Raw genomic sequence first — 22,933 nt, forward strand, 5'->3', positions numbered from 1 at the left:
GGCAATGGGGGTTAAGTTACACAGTTAGGAAGTATCCGAGGCTGGATTAGAATCCAGGACCAGTTTCTGGGCCTGGTTCTTAATTCACAGGTTCACCTAGCTGCCCCTGAACCTTGATTCCTATATAAGAATATGGTTGGTCTAAATGGGCTCTAAGATCCTTTCCAGCCCTAAATCTTAGAAAACTCTGTTCTGATATACTGCCTGCATTCTGAGGAGTATGCATGTAATTACAGATGTGTAAGAATTATTATGGTAATTTTAATTTAACTATCATATAATTAATATTATACATAACATATCATATTATTTATAAAATTATATACAATATGCTTAAAACTAATATACAATGAATATATAATACATTCATTATATTATTAAATAATTATTCACACTTGTACCCATAAATTATTTATACAAATATTTGTGATAATAATAGAATATACTAGTATTAATAATAATATAAAAATGATAATATAATATAACTCAATAGCATTCTATTATTATATATTGTATATTTACCTGGTAAATATACAAATATTTATATCTATATTCACAAAATGGAAATTTGTATAATTACTTATGAAAATTTTATGTCAATATAAATGATAAATTATAATATAATATATAAATATACTATATAAGCATAAATAATGCTTATTATTATCAAATAAATAAAAACATACGAATATATACATAATAATCACATAATATTATAATATAAATAATTTATAATGTTTAATTAATATTAATGTAATATGTAGATCTATTATATACAATATAAATATGTAAATATACTATATAAACACAATAAAAATTAAAAATAATAAACAATATATTGTTATAATAAAATTATATATGTATATTTAATTTTGAACAGCTAAGATAAAACACCAGGCCTGGAGTCAGTAACACAAGTTTAAATCTGTCCTCAGACACTTCTTAGCTGTGTGAATCTGAGCAAGTCATTTAACCTTGTTGGCCTCAGTTTCCTCATCTGTAAAGTGAGCTGGAGAAGGAAATAGGAAACCACTCCAGTCTATATGCCAAGAAAACCCTAGATGGGGTCGTGAAGAATCATACATGACTGAAACGACTGAACAACAAGTTTTGCAAAACTTGTGTGTCATCTTAATTTGACCTTCAGAATAACCCTATGATGTAGATGTTGTTAATATCCCCATTTTACAGATCAGGGTCACAGATCAGAGACAGGATTTGAACACAGGTCTTCCTGACTTAAGTCAAGCTTGTTATCCATTGTATTTCCTGGCTGCCCCTAAAGCGGTTAGCCTAGTGTATGAGCCACAGACTCGGGGACATTTGTAGCCAGTTTGGGCCATTACAGAGATAAAGCCATGCTCACCCGAAGGACTGTTTCACGTAGGTGTCATCCAAGAGGTCTCGCACTGTTCATCCACGCTATGGCTGGATAAATCAGGGCTGAGGCTAGTGTGCCCCCCCGGGTTGGGAAGCTTTACCCCCGCAAGGGGTGGCCAGACAACCGGGCTTCCCCATACGCACCACTCAGTTCCCAGCAGAGAGGGTAGAGGAGATGGGGTTGACTCACCACTGATCCTGCAGAGCTCATTGAGAACGGCATCGTACGCTGCACAGGAAAGAGACAGAGAGGTCACCTGTCCGGCGTCCGGCGTGGGGAGAAGGCACTGGCAGAAAATGACTCCTTAACCCGAGAGTACTTCAAGTATCAGGACGCTGGGGTGGCGGCTGGAGCAGGATGGAGGGTCGGGGCACCGGGGTTTTGTCACTGGGTACCAGCATCCTTGGGGAGGGGCAGCTCTGGGCACACACCTCTTGTGGCTCTGAGCTCTGGCAGGGAAAGACTTTGGCCAGGACGGAGGAAGGAAGAGGCGGCCCTGGCAAGGAGCAAAGGGCAGCTGGGAATAGCGACAGAGCGTCTCCTTCATAGTTTAGCCGGGGGGCCGCGGTAGCTATCAGACTTGCTGCGTGTGCCGTGCGCCCCAGGAGACCCCCTCCCTCTAGCTAGCGCCGCGGTGCCTACCTTCGCCTGTGAGATCCAGCACGGTGTCGTCTTCCCCTCTGTCGTCCGAAATCGCAGCCCTGTACGTGCCCTTGTCTTTTTTGGACATCTGGCGGGAGTGTGGAGAACACGTTTGAGAGAGAAGAAAACAGAAGCCTGGCATTCAAGGCTGCTGAGGAGAGGGGAACCCTTTAGCCTTTACAATCCCGTCTCCCACCACTCTCCGGCGAGTGGGCGGTGTCCCCCGCCAACCAGGCAACGCATCTCCCCTGCCTGTAGACTTCAGGTGCCCTGACACTCCTGTCACCTTCTCCCCATCTCCACCAGCAGGCATCCTCCAAGGCTCAGGCCAATACCAACTCCATTACTGATTTCAACATTAAGATTGGGATAGGGACTGGACCCACAACTTCATTCACGTGGGGCACCCCCAGGATGGGGAAACTCCTTCCCACTGGCTTGCTAGCTGAGTGACTGTTGGATTCAGTGCCTACTCCATGCCAGGTGATATGCCGGGCATAAAGACAAAAAAGAAACAATTCCTTCCCTCGAAGAACTTGTGTAACGCGTTCATGGATACACACAGAGTACCACAAAGCGGTTTCCAAAGGGAACTTTTTAAAAACTCCTTCCTTACTTATTTAGTCTAAGACAGAAGAGCAGCAAGGGTTCGGAAAGGAAGTTAAGTGACCTGCCCAAGGTCACACAGCTAGGAAGTATCTGAGGCCAAATTCTAACTCAAGTCCTCCCGACTCCAGACCTGGCACTTTAACCACAGTGCTACCTAACTGCCCACCATGTTTACCTCTGAAATCACTAGAAGGCCATCTCCTGTCTGGGCATCATATTGGCCCTTTGGATTCTCCTTCTTCTGGAAGAACCATTGAAATCGAGACTCCTTCTTGGTGTTGGTTACCTGGGGAATGAGAGAGAGCCCAGAGGGCATAAGTGAGGGCATCTCTTTAAGGAAACTCTGACTTCTTTTGTTTTATAGGAGAAACTCCATGAGCCAGAGTATGGTTCTGTGCCCTTCATGTTTGGGAACAGAGTAAAAGAGTGAGTCAGTGTTTCTTTGTTGGAAGGACTTGCCTGGCCATTAACATACACCACTCTTCTGTGGCGCGGTCTTATCTGCCAGGTAGTCCTGTAAAGCTCCTTTGAGGGCAGATGCTTCCTATCTCTTGGTCCTCCAAGTGCCTAGTACATTTTTTAAAAAGGCTAGATCTCCCTCTCTCTCCCAGGCTAGAAGTGAAGAAGAAGTTGGGAGGACAGGCCTGTACTTGATCTTAGTAAATATTTGTGGCTTGTCATATCAGGAGTTTAGTCAAAAGAAACTTCTAATCAGCAGTTCTTAATGTTTTCCTCTCCTTCCCTTGACCATGTTTCTGTTTTTGAAAAAATTTTTTTATGTAGATGGTGAAATTTTATTTTATTTTATTTTTTTTACCAATTCTATAACAAATTTCCATATAAGTTTTCCTAATTTATACAATCAAACTTATCTCCTTCCTCCTTCCTTTCCCCCTCTGGGTGCTGGCAGACAATTTGGTCTGGGTTATACATGTATTATCATGCAAGTTTTTGAAATTCTCCATGGAAGGAAGTGCTAATTTTCAATCAAAGGTTAATGAAAGTTAAGATACAATTTTTTCCTTTCTATCCAAGTTCACTGAACCCCAGAAATCTATGCAGGGGCTCACTGAGAGTCTGTGGACCTCAAGGCAGACCTCAAGAACATCAAGGCAGTTTCCTCCTAACCATCTTCTGAGGTAGGGGACAGCAGGGAGAGCTCACATCTCTATGGTGGTTTAAGGTTTTGCAAAAAGCTTTTTGTATGCTATCTCATTGATCCCCCTCCTAACAACCTAGTGAGATAGGGAATGGATCCATGATTTTATTAATATTGGTATTCAAGGAAACTCCCTTTACAAGTATTATTATTCCCATTTTTATAGATAGGGAAAGTAGGGAAACTGAGGTTCACAGAACTTGTAACTTGCTCCTTCTTTCTTCTTGGGAACACAGGATTCTCTGCCTCTTTAACCCCACCATCTTGGGGTCTATTATGCCTCATTGCCTTTTGGGGAAGTCCTTCTTTAGGTCATATCCCAGTTTACCCTAGGGGTACATATCTACCATATCACATTCAGGGAAATCTCACTCACTATGGAAACTGTAGCCCTTTACCTTTGAAAAAATATCTCCCCCCCTTCTGTCACCCCAAGTTCCTTACATTAGCCACTTCCTCTTACATGCTCAAGAATCCCTTCTGCCTCATGCTAAGATCTCTCCTCTTCTATTGGCTCCAGGGAGGAGCCCCTTGTTCTCTCTTAGAACTTTCCAGGATCCTGTCTCTTGCCCTCACCCCCCACATCATTCCCCTTGGAGTTCTCACCCCAATTAGTTTGGTTTTAATAACCCCATCATCCCTTAAAGAACCTCTCTTTTGTCAACTTCCCCTGGCCCCAACCTATGTCCCTCACTATAATTTCAGGGCTCCACTTTCCTCATCCTGTACCTTGTCACCAGGTTTCTGGGGGGGAATTTCTTCCATCCCAAGGTCACCCTCAGATATGCCCCTCTCTCCTGAGGATATATACATGACTCCCCTCCCAGAAGATGGAAGGACCAGTCCTTAAACATGGACTCCTTTTTCCCGTCCCCTGACCAGTCACCGCACCCAGGAAAGTCAGTAACATCTGTTTTCAGAGTTGTAGGTTCAGCCAGGTCTCTTTGGACTATTTGCCAAACTGCCAAACATTACAGACTGGAGCAAGTACACTCTTGTTCTGAGAAAAACTAGCCTTCCTAATTAAGAGAAGGCAAAAATTAAGAGAAGGTCCACTGGGTTTGGATGGGAAAATCTTTGTCTCCCCCGCCAAAAGCAGAGACGGAAGGAACTGTTAGTGCCAGGGGAAGTTGACAAAGATTTTTTAAGGGATGATGAAGTTATCAAAACCAAACTAATTGGGGTGAGAACTCCAAAGGGAATGATGTGGGGGGTGAGGGCAAGAGACAGGATCCTGGAAAGTTCTAAGAGAGAACAAAGGGCTCCTCCCTGGAGCCAATAGAAGAGGAGAGATCTTAGCATGAGGCAGAGGGGATTCTTGAGCATGTAAGAGGAAGTGGCCAATGTAAGGGGCTTGGGGTGGGAGGAGGAGGGGAAGATTCTTTCAAAGGTAAAGGGATACAGGGGACAGGAATGTCATACTTGCCTTGCAAGTCAGATGCACTTCACATTCTTCAGTGACCTTCCACTGTAAAGGCTCCACAAAATGGGGACCTGCCAAAGCAAACATACCCATCTACTCATGTCCATTAGAGCTGGAGAAGGGCTCTGACTCCCTGACATCAATCAGCTCTTGTGCTTTCAGTGCCCATGTATCTTCGTCTTCACTTTAACCTTTTGCTTTGTTGCAGGCCAACAGAGGGCTGTGGGGCCATGGAGGATTAGTGGCCACACATAAGGAAAAAAGTAATTTAATGGATTTGCAATAGATTGTTGAATAGAGCTGGATTGAACTGAATTCTCTCACAGGTCTAACAACACAAATTATTCACCAACTACTGTCATCACCACCACCATCACCACCACCACCATCATCATCATCATTATCACTACCACCACCACCACCATCATCATCACCCCCCATCACCACCACCACCACCACCACCACCACCACCACTATCATCATCATCACTACTACCACTATCACCATCAATACTACCCAAGACTCAACTCAAATGCTAGCTTTTTCAGGGGCCCTTTCCAGGGCTTCCAGGGCCAGTGCCCTCCCTTCTAAGGTTACTTTGAATATAACTTGTTTATATTTATTTATGTTCATTTTACCTCCCACGTTAGACTGTAAATTCCTAGGGCAAGGACTGGTTTTGCTTGTTCTCTGTATCTCTAGTGCTTGGCATAGCACCTAGCCCATATTAAATATTTAATAAATACTTATTGATTTGTTATGATTATTAATAATATCAAAGAGAAGAAGAACGGAATAATAATTTTGTTGATGATATGATAGATCTGGAAGAGACCTCAGAGACTATCTCTAGTCGATTTTACAGATTGGTAAATTGAGGGCCAGAAACATCATAGGACTATAAATCTACAGTTAGATGGGACCTCAGAGGCCATCTAGATCAACTTCTTTATTTTACAGATAAGGAAACTGAGGCCCAGAGAAGTTAATCCATTTGCATAAGGGTACAAAACTAGTAGGCACCAGAGATGGCATTTTAACCCAAGTGTTCTGACTCTGGAATAATAACAACAACAACGGTCATCTTTTCCCACATAATATTCCCTAGAACCCTGGTAGTCTGCAGGATGTAAAATTTAGGTCCCAGTGATATTTTCCCTCTAAAACATTAAATGTTAATCATGCATTTCAACAGACAAATGACCTCCAATTTCTTCAGTGTGGATATTCCCTTCAAAGATCCAGTTATCAGCCAATTCTGAGCCTCTTTAGATGGTTTTCAAGAGTGACTGGGTATAAAAAATTCCAACCCTCTAGATCCAGCCTGATGCACTTACCCTGTTTTCTCTTCCAATCTCTCCTTTTAGCAGCCGAGGCCCTCAGAAGTTTATCAAAACCTGCAAAGGCCCAGATGGAGGGAAACACCATTAGCTAAGTTGAGGGTTGCCCAGTGGAGGACCTCATCAAGGACAGAAGTACCAGGCAACATTATTGTAACCAGGATTCTAAATTGGAAGACTGACTATAAGCTCCTTGAGGACAGAACTTGTAGGGTCAAAGCCTAGCACAGTGTTTGGTATGGAGTATATAATTATATGTGATAATTATATATGTAAGCATATAATAAGGACTTATTGATTGGAAGTGAACTGAATTCCAGCTTTGGGTATGGATTTTGCTGGAAGGAAGGCTGGGCAATCACAGGAATTTTTCTTTGTGGGTGAAATCAGCTTAAAGGCTGAGAAGGTGTAGAAGGGAGGAGGGTAGATCTTAACCTTTTCCAGGGTGATAGGGTGGATGGGGTACTTATGGACTGAATACAGAGATATGCATTTCAAGTCTTTTTTATTTTTCTACCCTGATCTAACTCCTTGAGAAACCACTCCATAGTCAGGAAAGTAGGAAGGTATTTCTTACTGGGGCATATATTTGCTTTATCTAGGCAACTCTGGAGGTGGACAAGAGTCATAATATAGCTAGCATTTACACAGTGTTTTAAGGTTTGCAAAACACCCTGTCAATGTCCTATTTTATCCTTACAATCAACACTGGGAATTAGACCCGATTATTGCCCCCATTTACAAATGAGTCAGGGAGAGATTAAGTGACTTAGCCAGAGTCACAAACTTGTGAGAGTCTGAGCTAGGATTTGAACAAAGATCTTTCTGAATCCAGAACCAGAGCTCTGTCCACTGCACCACCCAGCTTCCTCGGTTCTTTGAATGCACTGGAGTTGTGAAATTTCTCTTCTATAAACTAAACCTCCCTTACTCTCCAATTTACTCTTATTCTGCCTAGCGGAAGGCATTAGTCGATCACTCTCCCCACCTAAATTTCCTGATTTTTATCTTGTATATATTTTGTATATATTTATTGGAGTACAATTTATCTCTCTCCATAGAATGTAAACACTGTGAGAACAAGAACTGTCCCGATTTTGTTTTTGTTTCCTAGCACAGTACCAGGCACCTGGTGGATTCCTCACAGATGCTTATTGATTGATTGCTTATCAGCTGATGCATTAGAATTGACTGATAACATACTTGGCTATTCACTTATTGGTTAATACATCAGCTAGGAGTGAAAACCTTAGTTCTCAGCCAACACCGGTTCTCAGAAACACTTTGGTTATTACCCATCACTTCAGTGATCAACTGGCACCTTAGAGGACTGTGGGAAGCTGGGGAACTCAGTTTTGCCTCTTTCATAATTTTGCCTGGACAGCCTTGCTCTGAGAAGGGGATGGAGTAAAGGAATGGGATTTGCCTTATGGGAAGGGGAAGGAGGGAGGGAACCATGTATGGAAAGTTGGCCTAGGTAAAGTAAAAGAGGCCACAAGGGAACCACACAGGATGCCTGGGAGGTGAGGCTTGGGACAGGGGCTGTAGAAGAGGAAGGGAGGTGAGCAACTCCAATAGTTATTAAAAATAACAAATAGCTGTATTAGTAATATATTAAATAACTAATTGTCATAAAGAAAAGTTGTTGGCATTTCTTCTATTTCTTCTATGCCATGCGCTATCCCTGCAAAAAGTCAGCTAGCAAGGTGTGTGTCTGCATTTACTTACTATCATCAACTAGGGCCAGGGTGATCTGGTTCTTAGCTTTTCCATCCTGGAGCTGAGCTGTGTATGTTCCCATGTCTTCATCAGAGAAGTTTTGAATAATCAGTTCCACAAGTCCCTTTTCTCTGTCAAAATTGATTTTGTGCGTCTGGGGAAAACAGAGAGGAAAAATGACTGCAAGGGGAGTCCTGGTTCTGCCTCTTGCTGTGTGTCCTTAGGTAAAATATTTTAACCTTTATAGTGTCTTTATTTTTTAAAACAGAGGGATAAACTAGAAGGCAGTCTTCCCCCTTTTCTCCTTTCTAATTCAGCTTCCAGCAAGTCCAGTTCAACAAATGTTTATAATGTGCTTGCTACATGCAGGGCACTGTCCTGGGTACTGATGACATAAATACAAAAATAATACAGTCCCTGTCCTCAGTGGCGTATAGTCTACTTAATAGACGCTGAATTACTTAACATTTATTCCAGAATAAAAACACTGTATGATAATTATCAGAAATATATATGTACACACACATATCAATGATTTCCCTTCTCCTCCCTTCCCATGAACCAAAACAAAAAGCCCCTGGGTCTTCTGATTCCTATCTGTTATTCCACTCCATCTCTGGGCTAATCTCTGTTAGTGATGTTGTTCACGGAACAAAGGAAATTAGGGAGGGAGAGTGAGGTAGGGGAGAGGGGAACCTGTGTTTAGGATTTCTCAGCAGACACTTACCGGAGAGCTGAAGAGTTCTTTATCATTGAAGATTAAATGCAGCTCAGCTGCAGGAGATAATTTTTCAACCTCCAGCCATAGACGAACCTCACCATGGTCAAGAATATCAATGTTCCAGCCAGATATGAGCTTAATTACTAGGAAACAGAAGGGAAGGGCATGTTAAGTTGGTTCATCCATCCCTTTACATTCTCCTTCAATTTCTCCTGTCTTATCACTTTGATACCACTTTTGAGCTCATCCTTTGCATTCAATAATTTAAATAGCCTGGGGAGTCTTTTCTAAGTTTAGGAGTCCTGAGTTCCAGACCAGGGATCTCAGTTTCAGAATCAGGTCAGTGATATCTTTGTCCAGGACATTTTCTCTGGGTTCTGTACTGGATAGTTCTCCTTTAGGGGCTCCATATACTCACTTGGGTTTTTGATCTCATGGCTCAGTTTCTTCAATTTGTCCAGTTCTAGAGCAGGGAACAAAGAGGAGATCAAAATGAAGTCACAAGTTAATAGACTGGACACCATCCCACATAGGACATTGACCCCTAGGCCTCATCTATTGTCTATCAAATGCCTTCATATCCATAATAAGGTCTCTCCTGGACTCCACTCCTGATTCTCTGAACTTCTTCCACCATTCTCCTGTCATGGGTACCTTTTCTACTCCATACCTCCCTCACCCCTCACTCCCTTTCAGCTTCCTTTTATGTTTTCCTCCATTAGAATATAAGCTCCTTGAGGACAGGGACTGTCTTTCTTTTTCTTTTGAATTTATGTTGCCAGCTCTTAGCACAGTGTCTGGTAAGCACTTAGTAAATGTTTGTTGATTTGATTTAATGGAGAGTATTGGATTTGGTGTCTGAAGAACTAGATCCAAATCCAATTTCTGATACTTGCAAACTGGGTGATTCCAATCAAGTCATTTGATTTCTTGGAGCCTCTGCTTTCTCATCTGTAAGATAATATGATTGGATGAGATGGTCTCTAAGATACTATTTACTTAGTTCTACAGCTCTGTGCTCTCATTTAAGTCTCATAAAATCTCAGAGTTGAAAGGAACATTAGAGGCCATTTGAACCTACTGATAACTGAACAAAAAATCCCCTCTATTATCCATCATTCAAGTGGTTAAATTGCCTTTTCTTGAAGACCTCTAGTAGTGAAGGGACTCCCAAGAAAATAGGGAGAGGGCTCACCTGAAGAAACCTATTCCACCTTTGATTAGCTGGCAGCCTAAATATGCTTATTTACAATTTCTATCATCTCTGGTTCTGCAACCTGGGACCAATCAGAATAAGCTGAATACCTTTTCAATGTGATGACTCTTTAGGTACTTGGAAGACAGTGATCATGGCCTTTGTTGCTTCTCCTCCCCCACTCCTCCCCGTCAAGTCTTATTCTTTCCCAGTTCATTCAGTGGATCTTTTTGTGATGGTCTTTTGGCTAGCTAACCATTCCCAGTTCATTCAGTGGATCTTTTTGTGATGGTCTTTTGGCCAGTTCTTCATCATCCTGGTTGCCCTCTCCTGGATACTCAGTGGCTTATCTATGTCCTTCAAAAAATGTGGCACCCAGAACTAGACATGGTATGTTCTAGGTGTGAGCTGATCAGACCACATTAGAACTGTACTGATTTCTAGTCCTAGACATTGAGTATCAATTAATGGAGATTATTGGAGCCTCTGTTTTCTCAAGATAATATGATTGGATGAGATGGTCTCTAACGTGCTGTCTAGTTAGTTCTGCAATTCTGTGCTTTCACACAGCCTTGAGTGGCTTTGACTTTCTGGGTTATAGTAAGTCATACTGTGGGCTCATACTAATTGAGCTTGACCTTCACTAAATGCTTGGTCATCTAAGTGTCACAATGTGGTCCTGGAGTCAAGAAAAGTTCAGACTTGGCTTTAGATACTTATTAGCTGTCTTACCCTAGGCAAATCACTCAACCTTTGTCTGCCTCAGTTTCCTCATCTATAAAATATTGATAATACTAGCATCTACCTTGAAAAAGTTGTTGTGAGGATCAAATGAGATGTTTGTAAAGTGTTTGACACAGTCCCTAGCACATAGTAGATGTTATGTAAATGTTAACTCTTGTTAATATAGATCTTTTTCAGATGGACTGCTATGCCTGTCCCTGGGGGCAAATGTAGGATTTTTCATTGATCTATATCAAATTTCATCTGATTGGATCTGGCCCAATGTTCTAGCCTCTTGAGATGTCTTTGGATTCAGATTCTGTCTTTCAGTGTGTCTGCAATAACTTCTACCTTTAAGTCATTTGCAATTTAGATAAGAATGCCAGCTATGTCTTTATCCAAGTCATTGATAAAAGTATTAAAAAGTGAAGGTCAATATTAGATCCCTGGGGGTACTTCTCTAAAGACCTAAAAAGTTGACACTGATCCATTAATGTCTGCTCTTTGAGTAGGGCCATTTAGCCATTTCTGAATACACCTAACACTGTTGCACACAGCCTAAATATCTCTGTATTTTCAACAAAAACAGTATGAGGTATTTTGTTAAGTATTTTGCTAAAAATTTAGGTAAACTATATCCAAAGCAATCATCTGATCTACAAGTCTGATTATCCTTAAAAAAAAAAAAAGACATGAGATTAGTCTGGTAGGAGTGGTTCTTAATTAAGTCCCGCTGGCTTAGTCATGACTATTCCCTTTCAAGATGCTCACTATCCATACCATTAATAAGAGCTTTAACTAAGGTGTAACTAGGGCGGGGTGGCTGGGCTTTTGTCCAGGTTTGCTGAAATCTATAGAGTACTGACATCCTATCGTAGGCACATTTTTTTCCCCCTCTAATGAATGAACCTCTTTGTTTATCTTTCCCTTTCCTATATCATTATCAATGCCTAGTCTTTTAAGTCACATAGAAAGCTGATGACATTCTAGGGTACACAATCTCTATTCTAGTGCCCATATCCCTTTCCCCTTGTACTCCTGTCTGCTATGTGCCTTCCTCTAGTCTCAAGTACACAGCTTTGCCTTTAGTAATACAATCCAAATCTTTCCAGGAATCCTTATAACAGTCCAGAAAAAGAGTCAGGTCAAAAATCATTGTATTGCATCCTTTTCCTGGCCCTGTTACTGACTTCCTTTGGACTTCTAAACCATGCCTTTACTATTGCTAGCTCATTATGAAATTTTCTGCAGTGTTTGGGATCCACTTCTTTCATTGATGAGGTCCTCCGGGAGTCTCCATTTTGTGGTGGAGTTATGGCTGGGCTGTCTTCATTCTTCTCCTGGTCCCAATTCTGATTTTCTCTGGACTTCAGAATCATACCCTGTGCCCCATACTTTCATCTTTCTCTTCGTCCTCCCTTTTCTTTCTAGCTCGTGCTTATGTATAGTCCCTCCTTAGACTGTAACCTCTATGAAAGAGGGACTGTCTTTCCTTTTTGCTTGTATTTGAATTCCCAGCACTTAGTAAGGGCTGGCACATAATAAGTGCTTCACTAATATGCCATTTCATTTGTTTTCATTATGCCCATTTTACAAATGGGGGAACTGAGGCTTAGAATGGTGAATTGGTTTGCTCAGCATCACACAGTGTATTAGGGACAAAATTATAACTCAAACTCATGTCTTTTGACTCCCAGATTGACTATAATAGCTAGAGAAAGCCGCAGATTAGGGGATACGTGAGTTTTCCAGACTGAAAGTTAATTGCTCTCTTATAGAATCATAGAATATTAGAGCAGGAAGGAATCTTGATGGTCTTTGAGTTCAATTTTCTCATTTTACAGGCAATGAAGTGAAGTGATTTGCCAAAGGTCACATGCCTGGGATTACTGACTTGAAGAACTGAATTTAAAGCATTTATTAAACACCTACTGTGTGCTAGACTCTGTGCCAAGCATTGAGGATAAAAAGAAAAGCCCAAGATGATCCCTGCTTTCAACAAGTTAATGGGGGAGAGAACAAATAAACAATTAGGCATAAACAAGCTACAGACATGATAAGTTGGAGATAATCAATAGGGGAAAGCAGCAATTTATAATTTAGGGCCAGCATCCTTTCCACTGCCCCACACTGCCAGGGGCTTACCTTCTTCAGTCAGAGTATGACTTGCTGAAATATCTTCATCTGCATCCGTGACGGTCACTGAATAGATTCCTAGGTCCTCTTTGCTTGGTTCTTTCAGGATAAGCTTAGATCTAGAAGGGAAGGAGATAGGAGATTATTTTGGTGATTGCTGCTTTATAGTACAAATTGATATCTGGTACCACTAGACCGTATTCCTCCTTCACATTAGACCCTTAGATACCCAGAAGATCATCATCCTGGGTCTTCAAACACATCCCTCTCCTCCTCATCTGGATCTCAAGGCATCTTACCTGGCCCCATTAATGCCTTTGAGCAATCTTGCCTCACAGAGCCATGGAGGCATTGGGGTACAGGGAAAAGTGTTATGGTGGCCAAAGGACACTCTGGGCTGGGGCGATGGGGAAGTGGCTGGTTTCAGGCTTAGGAAGCAATTGGTCTAAGTGAAAAAGCGAGGACCACTTTTCCATTTCCTCCCTGACCCTTGCTTGTTAGGAGATGTGTCTACAGTCTAAGGGTTGATGACTGGTAATCTGGGAAATGGAATACATGTGAGAAGAAAGGAGCTAAAGGGCAACAATGAGGAAGAAATATAGCTACTACTTATCCAGAGTAACCAAGAATGAACAGAATGTATATAAACCAATTTTCAGTCATGTCTGACTCTTCATAACCCTGTAGGGGTTTCTTTGGCAAAGATACTGGAGTGGTTTGCTGTTTCCTTCTCCAAATCATTTTACAGATGAAGCAACCAAGGCAAACAGAGTTAAATGACTTGCTTGGGATCATACAACTGGCAAGTGTCTGAGGCCAGATTTGAACTCAGGAATTGTCTCGGAGGGCTTTTAAAATTGAAGAGAGGTTTTGAAGAGCCCTTAGAATATAGCACGTATGTCACTTAGAACACAGTATGCCAGAGCCGAGAAGGCCCTTAGAATACAGAATGTCAGAGCTGGGAGGGGCTTAGAACATAAGGGGGATACCTTAGAACCTAGACTGTTAGAGCTGGGAGGAGTATCAGAATAGAGGATGCCAGAGCTGGGAAGAGTGTTGGAATTTAAGATGTTAGCCCCGGCAGCTATAGATCCTCACATCCTGTAATCCAACTCCCTTTTACAGGGATGGGAATTGAGACTCAGAGTCACAAGTGGCTTACTCCGGGTTACTCAGCTAGGCAGTGGCAGAGCTGGGTCTAGAACCCAAGGATCGAGGTGCCGATGGTGGTGCTCTTTCTCTATAGCGGGAGGGAGAAACAGCTGGTGGTGAGTTATGCACCACATATACCTGCAGACGTCATCTTTCACTGTGACTCTCTGGGGGTCTGGAGGACCAGCATAATCCTTTGCCCACTCAAACTCAGAGGAGTCTGGAGCCTCAGGGGCCTCAAAAGCCATGAAGACAGAACCTTCTTCATCCACACCAACTTTGATTTCCCTGGCATCTGAGGAAAGACACAATTCAGTTATAGGTGATGCTCATGAGCTGGGCCAGGTCCCCGCACCAGCCAATATTCTTTCCCTCAGGGTGCTCTTGTACAACATCTAGGTCCAGGCACCAGAAGGCATAAAGTGTGGGAAGGAATAAAAGACTGGGATTTCTCTTCTTCTCAGAGTTAAAATAATTTCCTTAAGGTCACATGGCAAATCACTGTAACAGTCAGGAATAGAACTCAGGCATCCTGTTCCCAGCCCAACACTTTAAATATTCAGCCATGCAGAGGGAAAGGGAGGCAGAGAAAGAAGGAAAGAGGAAAGGAGGTTTAAAGCTCCCTCAGAATGGAATAGAAGAGTTGGAAGAACACTCAGAGCACATATTGTCAGAGGAACTTCAGAACTCAGAATATCACACTTTAGTGTTGAATGTTTGAGCCGGGAGGGACTTTAGAACCCAGAATGCCAAAGTTATCATCTTATAATGTATCATATCAGGGGTAGGAGGGACTTTAGAATGTTAGAGCTGGAAGAGACCTTAGAACATCAGATACCTCAGAACATAGAATTTCCTACAAGGATGGGACTTTAGAGTATAAAATGGCAGATCTAGGGGTTGAGGAGGATAGACCTTAGAACAAAGAATGTCAGAACTATAAGGAGCTTTAGACCATAAAATGTTGGATCTGGAAAGGCCTTTATAATATAGAATATGGGAACCCTAGAATGTTAGAGAAGGAAAGGACCTTAGACTATAGAATAAGATAATAGTTTCATGGATTTAAAGCTCCAAAGAACCTTAGAGGTCAGCTAATCCAACTCTCTTTTTATAGATGAGGAAACTGAGGCCAAGAGTAGGACTTAGAGGAATGGGAGAGAAGGGGAAGTCAGACTGGGTCTAAACATGGACCGAGATAAATAATTTCCAAAGTGAATATGGAGGGGAAAAGATGAAACATAAAAGGAGAAGGCAAGGGGAAAATAATGAGGTGGTATGGTATGTTGGGGTGGGGTTTGGAAAAGGGAAGAGAGCAGAGAGGGAAGCGCTCCATAGAGTGGACAGGAAGAAGAGGGGGGCCCATTGCCAATGGCCTTCAGTGTAACTCAGGGCCTTTCTGTCTCAAATAATATAGCTTTCCCAGTCTTGACCACCCTCACCCTTATGTGCTATCTTCTAAAGCTCTTTACCTGGTTTATCTTCCATGAGTACAGAGTCAGAGGGCAAAGATGGTTGCCCTATCCCAGCTGAATTCACAGCCTGTACCTGAAACCTGTAACATTTTCCTGGTTCCAAATCTGAAACCTGGAGAAACCAAGACAACTTCATCACCATTAGCAGAGAACCAATTCACCATCCCAGAAATGCCCATCATGTAATGAAGTAGATGAAAATGGGATGTGCCATAGGCTGGGGCTGCCAGGGTCCTCAACTGCTACCGTCACTCCATCATATCATGGCCAAGGAACATGGAAACAGGGATGAAATGATAAAGTCCTGCTTCCTTGCTCTCTGGGAGTGCCATTAGCTGCCCCAAATTAGGGCATCAAAGACCAATAATTTAGTCATAAACTTATGTAGATAGGACCAAAAGGGTCCTCAGAATGCAAAATGTCAGAACTGGAAGGAACATTGGAATATAAAATGTTAGAACTGAGAAGGACTTTAGAGCCCAGAATATTAGAACATAGACTATCTGAGCTGTGAAGTCCATTAGAACAGAGAATGTCAAGGGGGCAGCTGGGTAGCTCAGTGGAGTGAGAGTCAGGCCTAGAGACGGGAGGTCCTAGGTTCAAACCCGGCCTCAGCCACTTCCCAGCTGTGTGACCCTGGGCAAGTCACTTGACCCCCATTGCCCACCCTTACCACTCTTCCACCTATGAGACAACACACCGAAGTACAAGGGTTTAAAAAAAAAAAAAGAACAGAGAATGTCAAATCTGAAAGGGACATGATAACATAGTGTTAGAGATGGGAAGAGTCTTAGAACATAGAATGTTAGAGTTGGGAGGGACTTCAGAACATTGGTGGCTTGGCAGGATCTTAGAATACATAATAACATAATGTTGGAGCTGAAAGGGACATTAGAACATAGGATGTTAGGCTACATGACCTCAAAACATAGAACAGGGAGGGACTTTAAACAGAGAACATCAATGTTAGGAAGGATTTTAGAACACAGAATTATAAAAAGTAGGAAGGGCTTAGAAACAGTGTCAGAGCTCAAGGAACATAGGATGTAAGAGCTTGCAGGTATCTCAGAATATAGAAAAGGGAAGGAGTTTAGAATAGAGAACATCAATGCTGGGGAAGATCTTAGAACAGAGAATTCTAAAAAAGTAGTAGAGGTCTTAGAAAAGAGAATGTCAGAACTGGGAGTGGCTTAAGAGAAGAGAAAGAGAGCATTAGTGGGACCTCACAGATCATAATCCACCCTTCTCCCTCATTTTTCAGATGGAAAAACTGAGGTCCAGATATATTAAATGATTTATTCAAGCCCATGCAGTCCATTAACTAAATAGCCAGGAGAAGAATCCAGGATTTCTGGCTCCCAAATTCTGGCCCTTGACACTGCATCATGGTATTAGTATACAAAATAAAACCCCAGCTACCTGAGTCTTAGGCAGATAGGTGATGCAGTGGACAGAGAGCCAGACATGGAGTCAGGAACACCTGAGTTCAAATCTGGTCTCAGACACTTAAATAGCTGTGTGACCTTGGGTAAGTCACTTCACCCTGTTTGCCTTATCTATAAGATGAACTGGAGAAGGAATTCCTTATTTGTAAGGAATTGGAGACAGAGAAGGAATTGCCTTATCTGTAAGATGAACTGGAGAAGTTAATGACAAATCACTCCAGTATCTTTACCAAGAAAATCCCAGTGGGGTCATGAAATATCAGACATGACTGAACACCACCACCACCTGACTCTTAAGTGAGGCACTTATTAGTAGCCAACTCCTGGTTTATCTGTGCTGATCCAGGGGCTCTCCAGCATGGAGAACCCAAAGCAGGAAGGAGTAATCTCCAACGCTTTATTTGGCTAGGAAATCCCTCCTGTGACTGGCTGATGACAGAGGTGGTGGTGGGAGGAACTTTATCTTCCTAATACTTTCTTATTGATGCTCATTTTAAACAGAGCTGCTACTTCCTGACTTCACACCAACTGGCCTCTGGGAATGTGCTCTGAAGCAGGCTGGGAGACTGGGAGATGCCCTCCTGGGATTGCACATTAGCCATGGAAAAGCATCGATGAGACAATTGCCTTCTGCCAGGTTGCCTTTAATTATTTCCTGTTGGCTGTGGAATAGCACACAATAGATTTTTCCCTCCAATTAGAGGCAGCTGTTCCTCTTAGAGAGTCATTACCTCTCAATCTGGGAGTTAGGACTTTGGAGTTCTATTCTGGACTTTAGCCCAGATTATTGGCTAACCTCTTCACTCTCTTCCTCTGTAGAATGAGTATGGGGAGTAAGCAAGTAGGAGGTCAATCAGGGGGTCAGTAAATCAAGGGAGTCTCCCCAATCTACTGGGTGAGATGGACAAGTGGGAACCAGATTACACTCTAGTATTTTCTGACCCAAGTTGTCTACCATGTAATCTCATCAAGTGGACCAAGGGGACTCATTTGGGATGATCAATGTCTCACTTCATCAATGAGATCTCATATGCTGAGGGAAAATATGAAATCAGGGCTCCTCGGAGCAGGGCACAAGTACTCACTCTCAGGTGGGTGGCTGAGACAAGATCAGAGACAAGTGGCTTCCATGTCTCTGAGCCTTCTTCTTGGACACTGATACGGTAGCCAGTGATGATCCCTGCTCCCTTGTACAGGGGGGGCTCCCAGTACAGCATCAGGGAACTGGCCCTCACCTCAGAAGCCCTCACATCATATGGGGGTCCTGCAGAAGAGGGAAGGCAGGGGGAGGTTTGTCAGTCAATCAGTGTGCTTGCCTGGCGCTGGAGAACTCACCTGGGCCGATGGTGGTGGCAGTGGTGGTAGCAGAAATAGTAGTAGTAGTGGTAGTGGTAATGGTAATAATAGTATCAGCATTTATATAACACTTTACACAAATTATTTCATTTAATTCTCACATTCTTGTGAGGTGGAGCTACTCTTATTCCCATTTTATAGATAAGGAAACTGAGGCAGACAGAAGTTAAGTGACTTGCCCAGAGTCACCCAGCTAGTTAATTGTCTGAGACTGAATTTGAACTCAGATATTCCTGATGCCAAAGTCCAATATTCTTTGTTGGAGTGACAGAACTAGCCAGGCTTTGGGAAATCATGGAGTTGAAGTTGAAGCTGCTGAACGTCAAGCTCTGAGTACCTAAGACTGTGCCTTCTCCACGAGGCTTGTCCAAGTTGGTATCATCACAGATAACTCCTGCCTTCAATGTGTCTGGACTGAAGATACACTTCAGCCTGATAAGAGGAGCCCCTAAAGGGTTCCCTGCTCCTCCAGCTACTTCCCTACATGCACACTGAGAAGGGGAGGTGCCCAGGGACAGCCTGACAGAAATCCTTAGCTCAGACCTGGGCCCTGCCTGCTTCTCTCTCATTCATTCCTTCTGCATAGTCACTTGCCTCAGATGATCAGGGGCCTAGTTTACAAATACTTTGCTTCTCCCTGCTTTAATGTGCTTTAAGACAACTCTAGGGTGGCAGAAAAGCGCCTGCTGCTCTCCTTAGGGTTCTTGGCCGCAGCTGCTGCTGCCTGGTTGTGCAGCCTCCCCTCTTGTGCTAACCCTAAGTAATAGGCAAGAGACAGCAGCAGCAAACATGTCAGGGATGGCCTGTGATGTTCCACTGACCCCAGCTAGTTGGACAATAACATGAGGAAGCCAGGTCGCCTTGTGGGGGCGGGGGGGGAAGCCGACCTAGGCTAAGCCTAACAGCTGCAGTAGAACACTGAACATGGCCCACTGAGGGAATAAAGACTAATCTTGGACTTCTCAACTTGGATTTAGATGGTTGTTAGGATCCTTTAAAAATGTGTGTATTGGGGGCAGCCAGATAGCACAATGGATAGAGCACAGGGCCTGCAGTTGGAAGGACTTGGGCTCAAATCTAGTTTCAGGCACTTCCTAGCTGTGTGGCTCTGAGCAAATCACTGAACCCCAATTGCCTAGCCCTTGCCACTTTTCCCTTAGAATGATACTAAGACAGGAGGTGAGGGTTTAAACAAAACCTGTGTACTATATTCCAGTGCCTAATCCAGAGCCTGCTGCTTGGGTGTGGCTCAGTTTGTAGCCAGGGTTAGGGCTCCAGGGCCAGAGCCAGAGAACAGACTGAGGCTAGGGTTAGAGTTCAATCTCTGACCTGCTTAGTGCTCAGTCTAGGGTCAGGGTTGAAGCTTATCAATCAGCCTGAGAGCTTATTGGCTAACTTATCAGAAATCTGCAAATGCTTAATTTATTGTTCTGTTGATTGTTTAGACTGACAAAAGTGATGTAGAAAATGTTAATAATGCACCCTTTCATTCTTCTAGAGAGATGGTTATTAAATCTCTACTAGCACCGTCCTAGCTCTAGGTTGGCTCAGATTTAGCCTGTGATTTTAGCTGAAGTTCAGTTGGTCTAGGGCTGGGGTTCAGACATCATCAGTCTTTTACCAAGGTTAGGACTCCGTCTGAGCAATCATTCTGGATGGCAATTTGAAACTATGCCCAAAGGGCTTTAAAAGACTATCTGCCTTTTGATCCAGCCATAGCATTGCTTGGATTATACCCCAAAGAGATAATAAGGAAAAAGACTTGTAAAAAATATTTATAGCCACACTCTTTGTGGTGGCAAAAAAATTGGAAAATGAGAGAATATCCTTTGATTGCGGAATGGCTGAACAAATTGTGGTATCTGTTGGGAATGGCATACTATTGTGCTCAAAGGAATAATGAACTGGAGGAACTCCATGTGAACTGGAAAGACCTTCAGGAATTGATGCAGAGTGAAAGGAGCAGATCTAGGAGAACATTGTACACAAAGACTGATACACTGTGGCACAATCGAACATAATGGGCTTCTCTACTAGCAGCAATGCAAGAATTCAGAGCAAGGCTGAGGGACTTATGAGAAAGAAAACTAGCCACATTCAGAGGAAGAACTGTGGGAGGAGAAACACAGAAGAAAAACAACTCCTTGAACACATGGGCTGATGGGGATATGATTGGGGATGTAGACACTAAACGATAACTCTAGTCCAACTATCAATAATATGGAATTAGGTCTTAATCAATGATACATATAAAACCCAGTGGAATTGTGTGTTGGCTAAGGGGGTTAGTGGAATTTGGGGGAGAGGGAAAGAAAATGAATCATGTAACTATGGGAAAATATTCAAAATAAAAATTATTAAAAAAAGGACTCCATCTGAGGCTGGAGTTAGCTTTCAATCTATGGTCTAGTTAGGGTTTCCTTTGGGATCTAGACTTCAGTTTAGAGCTTGGGTTAGGGCTGTTCTCATACCATGGCATGTACTTGGGACTAATTAATGGAGAATAATAATGGTTCATCTATGGATTGGATCTACAACCTTGACTTCTAATAGATTGTAAACTCCCTGAAGGCAGGTATGATTTTTTCCTTGTATTCCCCATTATTATCATAATGTCTTACACATGGTAGTTACCTAACCAGTGCTCCTTAAATGGAAGTGAATTGAATGAATGAATCAGGACTATGGACAGCAGTAGCTTAGTTAGAGGAGATCAGAAGAAAGTGGTGATGGGACCTGATGGCTTCTTCTTCATTTGGCCTAGGGAGCTGTGTGGGGCTGAGGCAGAACCTTACCTGGCTGGGCCATAGTCCATTCCTTACATTCAAACAGGTCACTGGGCTCTGAGAGCTCACCCACTCCTGCCCAGTTGACCGCTCTTGCTCGGAACTCATAGAAATGTCCCTCCTGGAGGTCAGTGATCTTCAGGGAAGAAAAAAACACCATAGAACACAAATATGAGGTCAAGAAAGGGATGAAGTACTGAAGGGGTATAGAAGAATAAAAGATAAGGAAGAAAGGGCAGATTGATTTATGGGAGTTCAAACCTGATTTTCAAAATGTGAATCTTTTCAAGGATCACCTCATATATGAAATCTTGCCTGATTTTCCCAGAAGTCTTTGTATATATCTAGCATTGACTTATTTGCACATATATTTTTCCTTCAAAGCTTCTTTGAGTTATTTTATTTGTCTTTGTATCCCTAGTACTTGGCACATAATAGTCATTTAATAGATGTTAGCTTAAATTACATCTTGATAGGAACAGTCTTTTCTTCTCTCTTCCTACCACCCACTGTACCTTTACCCTTCATCATTATAGCTGGTGTCTTAGTCTCTGACTTCATTGAGAAGATTGAGGCTGTCTAGCACACAGTAGGTGCTAAATAACAGAACTGAAAATGACTCTACAAAAGCAGCTTCTAGAATGATGGGCCAAATCTAATAAAATGAGATTTTATTGGGATGAATGTAAAATTTTACTTTTTGACTTTAAAAACTCAACTGCCTAGGTAGAGGATGGGGGCACAGCTAAACAATAATTTCATGGGAGAGATGATCTGGGAGTCTTAGTGGACTACAAGCTCATTATGAGTCAAACAACATAAAATAGCAGTAAAAGCAACTAATGAAATATTCAGCAGCCTTAAGAGAGACATAATTTCCAGGAATTAAGAGGCAATAGTATCAATATTCTCTGACTTGATTAGACCAAACCAACTGTATTATGTTCAGTTCTGGGCACCACATTCAAATCCTAGAAAGCATCTGGAGAGAGATGATGAAGATGGCAAAGGAGGAAACTAAGATATGTCACAGCTAGGTGATAGCATAGTACATAAAATATTGGGCTTGGAATCAGGAAGACTCATCTTCCTGAGTTCAAATCTGACCTCAGGCACTTACTAACTGTGTGACCCTGGGCAAGTCACTTTAATCCTGTTTGCTTCAGTTTCCTTATCTGTAAAATGAGAAGGAAATGGCAAACCACTCCAATATCTTTGTCAAGAAAACCCCAAAGGAAGTCAGGAAAAGTTGGACATGACTGAAAAATGGTTGAACAACAAAAAGTTGTCATATACGGATGGCTAAGAAACTGCCAGTGTTTAATCTGGAGAAGACATGATTGTAATTTTAAGAGATGGCATGTGAAACTAGAATTAGATTTGTTCTGCTTGATCACACTGGGCAGAGCTAGCAGGCAAGTTTTAACTCCATATCAGAAGAAATTATAACAGAGAGACCTGTCCAAAGGAGGAAAGCCTCAGAACTTATCGGATCCTCTGTTCTTAAATGTCTTCAAGCAGAGACTGAATTGGTCAGCAGTGTTCTGGAGAAGATTCTATCTTGATATGTGCCAGACTCTATGGACTCTGAAGTCCTTTCTAAAGCTGAGATTCCATGTATTTTGAATTTTCAAGCAAAAACAAGACTCTAGGGTGGAGTGTGTGACTGTT

The 22,933-nt window shown here is 42.4% G+C and overlaps 1 protein-coding gene across 1 annotated transcript in view; it reads right to left on the reverse strand.

Moving 5' to 3' along the window:
- Nucleotides 1–22,933, reverse strand: part of MYOM3 (myomesin 3) — an 88,775-nt gene that overhangs the window by 11,902 nt on the left and 53,940 nt on the right. The window contains exons 18-30 of the mRNA XM_044668729.1: nt 21,272–21,398; nt 18,206–18,384; nt 15,673–15,787; nt 14,339–14,495; nt 13,058–13,167; nt 9,413–9,457; nt 9,001–9,137; nt 8,283–8,427; nt 6,552–6,611; nt 5,218–5,285; nt 2,808–2,918; nt 2,024–2,111; nt 1,571–1,609 (exon numbers count right to left, since the gene is read on the reverse strand). Coding sequence (XP_044524664.1) covers nt 1,571–1,609; nt 2,024–2,111; nt 2,808–2,918; nt 5,218–5,285; nt 6,552–6,611; nt 8,283–8,427; nt 9,001–9,137; nt 9,413–9,457; nt 13,058–13,167; nt 14,339–14,495; nt 15,673–15,787; nt 18,206–18,384; nt 21,272–21,398 — 1,381 coding nt within the window. The remainder of the gene's footprint in view (nt 1–1,570; nt 1,610–2,023; nt 2,112–2,807; nt 2,919–5,217; nt 5,286–6,551; nt 6,612–8,282; nt 8,428–9,000; nt 9,138–9,412; nt 9,458–13,057; nt 13,168–14,338; nt 14,496–15,672; nt 15,788–18,205; nt 18,385–21,271; nt 21,399–22,933) is intronic.

The sequence above is a fragment of the Gracilinanus agilis genome, chromosome 3, assembly GCF_016433145.1.
Source record: "Gracilinanus agilis isolate LMUSP501 chromosome 3, AgileGrace, whole genome shotgun sequence".
NCBI classification, from domain to species: Eukaryota; Metazoa; Chordata; class Mammalia; order Didelphimorphia; family Didelphidae; genus Gracilinanus; species Gracilinanus agilis.